The 9934-nt window shown below is 32.2% G+C and overlaps 1 protein-coding gene across 2 annotated transcripts; it reads left to right on the top strand.

The window, feature by feature from the left end:
• Nucleotides 1-945: 945 nt before the first annotated feature.
• On the top strand, nucleotides 946-3405 carry LOC8267285 (F-box/WD-40 repeat-containing protein At5g21040). Of its 2 annotated transcripts, none has more exons than XM_048378255.1 (2): nucleotides 946-1148; nucleotides 1543-3405. In XM_048378255.1, the coding sequence occupies exon 2, from the start codon at nucleotides 1560-1562 to the stop codon at nucleotides 3183-3185; it is 1626 nt and encodes a 541-aa protein (XP_048234212.1). In that variant the 5' UTR covers nucleotides 946-1148; nucleotides 1543-1559; the 3' UTR covers nucleotides 3186-3405. The 2 variants fall into 2 exon arrangements, with proteins under 2 accessions (XP_048234212.1, XP_025013563.1); XM_025157795.2 differs by having other exon boundaries at nucleotides 947-1148; nucleotides 1497-3405.
• The last annotated feature ends 6529 nt before the right edge of the window (nucleotides 3406-9934 follow it).

Genomic DNA, 9934 nt, shown 5'->3' with positions numbered 1-9934 from the left:
ATCCTAATAATAATATAAAATAACTAAAATGTCCTTTAGGCAAATATTGATTTTTCGGCTAGCACAGCAAATAGTAGTCCATGTGTATTAATCTTGGATTTTCGACAACAATAGTTCTATTTAAGTTTATGCTTGAGTATTTTTATTTATATTTTTCTCTTTTAGCTAATATTATCTAAAAAATAGACAATTAAAATTAGGTGAGGTATAAACTATATTATATAAAGCACCCTAAATAACTATATATAATTTTAACCTATCAATAACTCTTCATTTGAAATTTTTTTTCTCTTTAAGATGAATAAAAGTTTTTTATTAACATTTTTGTCAATGATATATATATATATATATATACTGTATTTATATTTCTATTGAAAGTGAAATAATATTTTTATTGTATCTTTTAATCAAGTTAAATGAAGCATTGTAATTTTTTTATTCTTATTTTTACTTGAATTTAATTATTTTACATTTGTTTCTTTTTGTTTATACTTTATTATTCGATATGTGTATTTATCAAAATATTTAAATAATACTTAACTAATTAAGATTATTTTATTTAATAATCATATATCAATTACATTTACATTAATAAATTAAAAAATTAAATATCTATATAGCATATTATTTTCATTTGATATTTAAAGATTGTATTATAATAATATTTTTATTATTGATATAAAATGTAATTTTTATATTATTAAGTCACATCTAATATGTATAAATTTATTTTTAAAATTATATTTAGAATATAAAATTATTTAATTTTAATCATAGTAATTTTATAATTTTTAATATTAAAACAATAAATCGCCAAGAAGGCGGGGACTCTTAACTAGTTGTAAAATACTTTTAAGTACACAGTTGTCTACCACGTAATCACACGTTAATTCCCCGCGATGAAAGTACCGACAGGATATGTAATCCCCGATACCCGTATCTTCTCCACAACACCAAAATAATCCTACGGCCGATATCATCCTATGATCTCTACCCCTTTGATCTACACCGTTAAATTACTCCTTCGAACTACTGAAACTTGTGTACATTAGTCACCATCATAAATTCCAAAACTTTTCTTAATTTTTTTTATCTCTCCTTTAAGCAGAGTTCTTTGCTTCAAAGATCGTGTTTTTGATCTCTAAAGGGTACGTCGAAACAAACCCTTTCTTTAACTGCTAGTTAGATTTTTTTTTTTTCTTAAAATTTTTCAGTGCATCTTTTATACGATCACTATATTAACTTCGAATTGATTCTAATTAACTTTTTAGTTTTATTCTTTTTTTTTTTCTTTTTACATTCTTCATTTTCTGTTCGTTCTCATATTTAGTATAACTTTCTGTTTGTTAATTGAAGCTGCTCCTTTAATAATTTAAGTTTCTTAGGTTCTGAATTATAGCGTTTCTTTTCCTATCTTCCGTTTTGGGGTTCTGTTCAATTTTCTTCAAGTTTTGAATTTTTGGATTGAATTTGTTTCTGGGTTTTGGTTATTTTAGGTTTCTACACCAGGGAATTATTTTGCCCCTTTCAATTTTTCTTCAGGTTAAAGATTCTTTTTTATGGCATTTGAATGCCAGGGAAGAACTGAGGAGTCGAAAAATTACAATTCTGAGGAAAATTTTAATCCAAAAGCTAAAAGTCTTGAGATTCCTAAGCCCATATTGGGCTGTCATTTTAAGGATGGAATTTTAATTAGGGATAGTTCAAAGAACTTCCATTCTAATGAGGTTTTGCCTAATTTTCGCCGATCAATTACTGACCTTCCTCCAGCATTGATTTCTGAAATCCTTAATTGCCTTGACCCTAAGGAACTTGGTATCGTTTCATGTGTATCTACAATTTTTAATAGGCTTGCATCTGAGAACCAGGTTTGGCAGGAAGTTTATTGTGAGAGATGGGGACTTCCCCTGGTGCCTGCACCATCAGGTGTGGGGATTTCAGATGAGAAGTCATGGAAGGAATTGTTTGTGGAGAGAGAGTTTAGGAGTAAGACATTCTTGGGACGTTACAGCATTGATGTCTTGTATGGTCATACTGAAGCAGTTCGAACAGTTTTCCTTTTGGCTTCTGCCAAGCTCGTTTTTACTTCTGGTTATGACTCGGTTGTGCGGATGTGGGACATGGAAGATGGGTTATCTATTGCATCATCAAGGCCCCTTGGATGCACTATTCGGGCAGTTGCAGCAGATACAAAGCTCTTGGTTGCTGGTGGTACTGATGGTTTCATCCAAGGTTGGAGAGCAGTCGAAGGTCTCCCGTGCTTGTTTAACCTTAAGGGTTCTCAGGAACTAAATGTTGAATTTAGACTTTGGGAACATGAGGGACCTATAACTTCTCTTGCCTTGGACCTTTTGAGGATTTACAGTGGTTCATGGGACATGACTGTTCGCATATGGGATCGTTCTTTGCTAAAATGCTTAAAGGTTTTGAGGCATAGTGATTGGGTATGGGGCCTTGTTCCACATGATACTACAGTTGCTAGCACATCTGGGTCGGATGTGTATGTTTGGGATACTCATAGTGGGACTTTGCTTGCAGTTATTAATCGTGCTCATGTTGGCAATACTTATTCTTTAGCACGAAGCCACACTGGAGACTTTCTTTTTACTGGAGGAGAGGATGGGGCTATACATATGTTTGAGATTATAGGCCACAGCCGCATGGTTAATGTTTTCAAAATTGCAACTTGGATTCCCCACTCTGGCCCTGTGTATTCCCTTGCATTTGAGTTTCCATGGCTTGTTTCAGCTTCTAGTGATGGGAAACTGTCTCTTATAGATGTTCGAAAACTACTTAGGATATGCAGACGTTCTACAGAAAAGAATGCTTCAAGGATTAACATTGTAGAATGCAAGAGTGTAGAGCCACCACAAAGGATGCTTCATGGATTTGGGCCCAATTTATTTTCAGTGGATATTGGTGCTGACCGTATTGTATGTGGAGGAGAGGAGGGTGTTGTCAGGATGTGGAATTTTTCACAAGCTTTGGAAATTGAGCGGAGGGCTCGTGCTCTAAGAGGAATTCGGTTGGAGAACCGGATGAGGAGGCGCAAGCTCCAAACAGAAATGAGCAAGGGTGGGCGAAATGATCAGTGTTCTGTGGCAGCCAAGAAGAACTCTATGCATGGAGATAAGAATACTGTCTGGCATAGTAAGCGTGCAGTAAGTAGCAAGCTGAAGGCTTAGCAACAGATGACAAATGACAATTATATATACTTCTAGGCGCGGTGACAAACTACTATGGGGTTTTTTTTTTGTAACAGAATTACACATTTTGCAGGTTAATGATTGTAGATGTTAGCCTCTTCTTCTCCCATAGAATCTGGATTTCAAAGGTAAGGTTCATTTCATATTAGTTTGAAGATATGTCCATTGGAATGATCTCAAAAATGCTCTTTTTTTTTTTCTCTAACTGCATTTTCCGATATTTTCTCGCGACATAGGATTCTGGTGAGAGGTATTACGAAACATTTAAGCGTGATCATAGTGAAACTCACTTTAATCTTGGCAGCATGTGATTGCACATAAACTCATTTACCACTATCATTTGTGGAATTTCGGTGGTCAATTAAATTACCTATAATCCTCACTGTGGTAGACTTCTACATGCTTTTAGTTGCACAAGTCACTTTTTCTGTTTTACACAAAAATGACAAAACAGGGCTTTTCACAATGTTTCTTTCTCCCTTGATAATTATCACTGAAAGAAAGTTAGTTGAGAAGAAAGTTTTCCTTTCTGCAACAGAAGAATTTAAACTGTGTAACCCTGTGATCTCTCAAACTATCAATCTTAATTCAATGCAATGCTAGTTGCCAGGTCTATTGTTGTTTTTGGTGCTGAGGTTCATCTATTGGTAGCAAGATAATGTGCTGCACACTAGCACGTAATTGTTTGTTGGGTTACAGTGTATAATTCTCAGTCCATGGTTGTAACTTGTAAGCTTGTATGCTGAAATAAGCCTGGCACACGTTCCATAAGAATTATTCATTGGTACAGTAGCAGTTTCTTTGATTCTAGGCACAATTTTGCATGGCAATTTATGGTAGTTATCCAAGACTTTTGATCTGTGATGCTTGAACTTTGCTGGGTAGTTTTTTTGCCTCTTGCTTGAATTATGTCAAATTTGGTGTCCTGTGTTTTGATTCCGGCAGCACTCAAGGGTCATTTGATTTGTGAAAAAATATGATGGAATGAGAATGAGAATAAGAGCGAGTGATCTGATGTTAGTATTTGGTCCATCAAAATAATTTTGAAATTGGAATGCGGTTCCCCCATTAATGGAATCAATTTCACTCTTTAACGAATGAAAAATTAAATTCTCATGGAAATTAGATCAGATTTATTATAAATGGTCAAACAATTTATTATAAATAGTCAAACAAGTGAGATAATAAATAATTATTTATATTAATTTTTTTATATATTTAATATATGTAATAATTATAAATTTAATTTAATTTTTCTAATATGATTAAGTGTTAATATTGGATTTACCGACAAAAAAATTGGATTCCTATTTCATATTGAATTTAAATAATATATAAAATTTATTTGAAGCTTAGTTTTGTTTTGAGAGTAAGAGGCTTCAAATTGGAGTTTTCTTTTCTAGATTAAGTGAACCTTTTACTTTTAGAGTGAGTGTAAGAGGACGACTGCTTCTTTTGTGTTGATTATAATCTGTTAGCTCTTTTATAAATTAAAAAGAAAACAATGTATAAAATATTATAATTTCTATTCTTATTTCTCTTATTTCCATTTCTAAATCTTATTTTTTAGTTTTTTCAAAAAAAAAAATCTTATTTTATAGTAAAAGATTAATTTACTATTCATTTTTAAATTTTATTTTATGGTAAAAAGATCAGTTGACACGCGGTAGACTTCAGAGAGGATTCTCAATTAAACCATGAAAATTTCTTTTAATTGATTAGCTGTAAAGAATTTTTTTTCAAAGTAAATTGAGTTTAATTTGAGGGATAATTGCAGACGTAGATATAAGATAGAATAGTATGTTAGTTTCAAATTAATTTGTATGTTTTTAGATTGGGAGAAACTCTTCTCGAACAGACAACATTTAGCACAAGCAACATATATATATATATTTGTGAGATTTAAATTCTTTTTAATATATGTGTTTAATCTTTAATACATAGGATTGTTGTATTGATATGTATACTTATTTCTGATATATGATATTCGAATTTATATGTAATTAGTCGTTTATCCATGCAGTACACGGTTATTAATATATTTCAATTATATAATCAAATTTATATATACAATTTAATATATTGTTTAATATCTAATATTAATTCATAATATTCTAAATTTTAAATAATAATAGTAAATTAACTATTATTCTCAAATATTTTTAATTTTTTAAAATTTTATTAGTACAATAATATAAAAATTATTTTTAAAATATTTATTTAATAATTCTAATATTTTATAAATTAATACTACCAACATAATTAATATTACTATTTTTTTAGAATTAGAAATTATTATATAATTAAAAATTAATTTATTAGAAAATATAATATTTTAAAATATTATTTTCTGTAATTAGAATTATTATCTAATTAGAAAACTAATCGTTATCTAATTAGAAATTAATCTATTATTAATATGTTATTTTTTATAATTAGAATAAGCGTTTAATTAATATTGTAACTTATTAATCAATAAATTAATCGAAAAAATTATAAAATTAAATATAAATTTGAATCTCATGTGTCAAAATAAGTACATATATTAAAATAAAAATTATATGTATCAAAAATTAAATATACATATTAATAAAAAATTTAAAAAATAATTTGAAATAAAATTTAAAATAAATTTCTGTTCATAAAAACAGAAACGCATGAATTGCACAAAAAGTTCTTTCGGTTAAAACGCCGTGCGACTCGGAGGACACAAGACTTCTTGGTCAAGCCAAAAAGATTGCCTACAGAATGCTCCTACCCCACCATGCCTGGCCCTTTACCTTACCTTAAGAAGAAAGAGGGGGTATGAAGCGTGGGAAACAATGCAAGAAGTGGACGATACAATAGGTAATCTTAATTTCAGAAATTTATATATGTAGATTTTATAGTTTGTTGTATTGATTTATTGATTAATAAGTTATATTTCTAATTAAATACGTATTTTAATTTTAGAAAATAATATATTAATAATAAATTAAATTTTATAATTAGATAATAATTAATTTTCTAATTAGATAATAATTATTCTAAAAAATAGTATATTAATTATATTTTAATATTATATTAACTAATTAATTAATTTTTTTATTAAATAATAATTCTAAGTATTATTGGCCAGCAAGAGATAGAGTTCCTTGGAATGCATTTTAAGAACGGCCAATACACGTATGGTCCACATTTGACAAAAGAGCTTGATAACTTCTGTCACGACCCCACCCGTGGGCCCGTGACCGGCACTAGGGAATGGGTAGGCTTAAGGCCACCGAAACCCTTAGTAAGCCTGACACTCACTGATTTAAACAAATCTCATCTCAAATTAATATTATTAAAGCCACAAATTATCTTAAATGCTACATTTTACATAATTACTTCGGTCTGCCAGAAAAACTAGGCGAGACCTGAAACTCAGAAAATTTACAACTGATACATCTACTATTACTACTGCGGAGAATCTAAGATTTACCAATTTACATACCAAATCAAATACATCACCCGATGATGAAGGAGTCGGGTTACTGAATAAGAGTCGCGGGAGAACTAACAGTCACGAATCTGAAAAAAACAGTAAAAATGAGACTGTCAGTCTCGAGAGTGAGTTAAAATCATATATGTAAAACAGTTTCCAACATTTCAATATCACATTCATTTAATTTTAAAAATAATTAATAAATCACGCGAACCATACGTGTCATGTTAAAACATATGTGTCATGCCATGCTTAAACAAAATTTATTCCACATGCAACGGGACGGAGTACTTCAGTATAACCCTAATCCCAACTCTAACATCTCGATTTATTTCAACACTTATGTCTCAACTAACCTCAACTCTAACATCTCAAACCTCTCATTCCAACAGATCGGCGCCCAGAGAGCAAAGCTCAACCAGGGATCTTACCTCCAGTCCGATCACTTAACTCTCAGCCTTAGCCTTTCGGCTCTCTTATCCAATAAGACTGGCGCCCAGAGAGCATAGCTCGACCAGGGACCTTACCTCCAGTCTGGTCACTTAAATTTCCAAATAAGCCGGCGCCCAGAGAGCAATGCTCGACCAGGGACCTTTACTCCGGCAACCACAAATCACTAAGCCCAGAGGCGATGCTCGTGGGCAGTCCTAATCTTTCTTTCTCAAAATTTTTACCTCTTTACCCTTTTCCTATCTCTCTCATATTATATTGGAACACTCATCCAACTCCTATGTTCTACTGCCGTCCCATCCTGAGTCATCATGCAATATTAAAATTGGTGATAAAGGAAAAACATATTCAAATAATACTTAAAAGCATCATGAAAATAATGATAATAATTAAATGAAAAATTAAAATTGCAAATGAACAATCACGGTAGCAAATCAAATTTTATGCATGACACGTGCATAAGCGATATATGACTTTAACTCACAGGTTTGGCGACCTCCTAGCTCTGCTCCGGTGCCTCGGTTGGAGCGAGCCGAACGAACTGACAATCTAGTCACGGAAAATAATTTATCAAAACGATGAAACAATTACAATAGATCCTAGGTCTAGATTACTAGGACTGACTGTCTAAGAATCTCGACTCAGGAACTACCGAAAATTCGGCAGAACCTCCCCTACAACACGAACATTACCCCCCGTAAAAACGGGTCCAGGACCTGCCAGAAAAACACTCCAAATATCCAACAATTTAAACAACGGGAGTCGGGTCCCCAAACTTCACTATTTCCCGACTCCGCCACACAGCACAAAATACGGGGCAAGCAAACTGACAGACAATTATTTTTGACTCACAATATCATCAAATACACAATATAATCCAATAGACACAATTAAACCAAGAATTTCTAAAATTAACGGGCCAAAGATAATTACCGAGACGCTCGATCGCTCGGTCGACTCGCCTTCAGCCGCCGGAGTCTGATCGACGATCCGAACACACCATCGGACTCACAACGACGCGCTAATGACGATCCCCGCTTTCGATTTTCCGATCTGACACCCGATCATCCGGAGAAATTTGCGGACGATCTCGATCGTCGATTTGCAAACGAAGCCCGATCGCCACGAAACCGGTGCCATCGTGAAGCTTGAGATGAGGAGAGTCGGGATACATCCTCCGATCATCCATCCTCACGGAGCTCGCCGGAAAAAGCCCAAAACGGCCGCCACCATTTTCTCTCTCCACCGGATCTTCCGTCTCCCGGCCACCACAGCGCCGCCACGCTAAAAGTAAGCTCGCCGTAGAGAGCCGATCGCCACACCGACTACCGCCAACAACGCCGGAACACGCCGCCGCCGCTCTTCCGGCTGCTGCTGCCGCCGCCAACAAGACCGGCCCACGCCCGACGGCCGCCACCGACGCACGCCGCCTTCCTCCCTTCTTCTTCGCCATCGCCTCTCTCTCTCTCTCCCGATCTACTTTCTCTCTCCCCGATTTCTTTCCCTTCAATATCGACATTTGACCCCTGAACTTTTCCTTATTACAATTTGGTCCCTCAACTTTCTTAATTATTTACAATTTCATCCTACATAATTCCAATTTGACCCCCAAACTTCTTTTTAGCCTTTCAATTAAGCCCCTAACTATTTAATTTGGGCCAAATCCGAATTATTGAAAATACACAATTACAAAAATACCCCTGACCAACATATTTATTTACGAAAATACCAAACTCACAAATTTCCATTAAACCCTCACAAAAATAAAATTATAGTTTTAATCCTTATTCCAAAATAATCCTCCAATTAAATCCTATACACAATTAAATTAAATAATCAATTTCCAACTCAAAATTTAATACTACTAATCAATTATAATACCAATTTTCTCAAAATTCTTTTATAAAAACATCCCTTACAATTTCTATCATAATTTTCCAATATATAATTTTATTTATATAAATATGCATTTGGGAAAATTTGAATAACCAAAATATAATCATTTCTCAAATAGTTTACTTGAATAAAAATAAAGCTAAAATTAACTTAAATAAAAACTCACTATTAAATATATAAAAAAAAATTCCGGGTGTTACAACTTCCCAGATGAAAATCTCTCTGTAAAGCAAATCCAGCAATTTCTTAGAATACTTAACTATGTCAGAGAAATCATACCACATCTATAATAATGGTTGTCAATGCATGAGTAAACGACTAGTTAGTTATAGTTTTGATTATTATAAGGAGACATTTCACAATGCACTGTGTTTTTTAAATTTCTTTTATACTTTCCTTTTCAAAATTTTTTTATAAGATTTTTTTCCGGAATTTCATCATATAAAAATATTAAAACTATACCTATAAGATAACTGAAGGATTTTCTTAAGAATTTGTATTAGTATAATTTCAATTTATTTTATATATTTTTTATCCGTCAGAAAAAATATTAAAAATATACCTAAAAATACTGAATTAAAAAAATACTAAAAAATATATCTATACAATATCGAAAGGATATTATTAGATACCGAAAGGATATTATTTTTAATTTGAATTATCGTGGAATTCAGTTTTTATTTTAAATCATTTTATTTTTTTTTAAAAATTTCATTGAATATACTAAAAGTATATCTAACAGATACCGAATAATTTTTCATTGTAATTTATATTATTATGATTATCTTTAGAATTTCATCCGAAAAAAGATACTAAAAGTATATCAATAGGATATGATTTTAACATATATTACTCTGAAATCAGCCAAAAGGGGTATATTAATTATTTTTATTTTATATTTTCTATGTTTAGTATT

This window comes from Ricinus communis, chromosome 8 (genome assembly GCF_019578655.1).
Source record: "Ricinus communis isolate WT05 ecotype wild-type chromosome 8, ASM1957865v1, whole genome shotgun sequence".
Classification (NCBI taxonomy): domain Eukaryota; kingdom Viridiplantae; phylum Streptophyta; class Magnoliopsida; order Malpighiales; family Euphorbiaceae; genus Ricinus; species Ricinus communis.
The sequence above is the reverse complement of the archived record's forward strand: the minus strand, read 5'-3'. Positions and strand labels throughout refer to the sequence as shown.

Coding starts and splice junctions, on each gene's coding strand:
- LOC8267285 (XM_048378255.1), top strand. CDS start 1,560: ATGGCATTTGAATGCCAGGGAAGAACTGAGGAGTCGAAAAATTACAAT.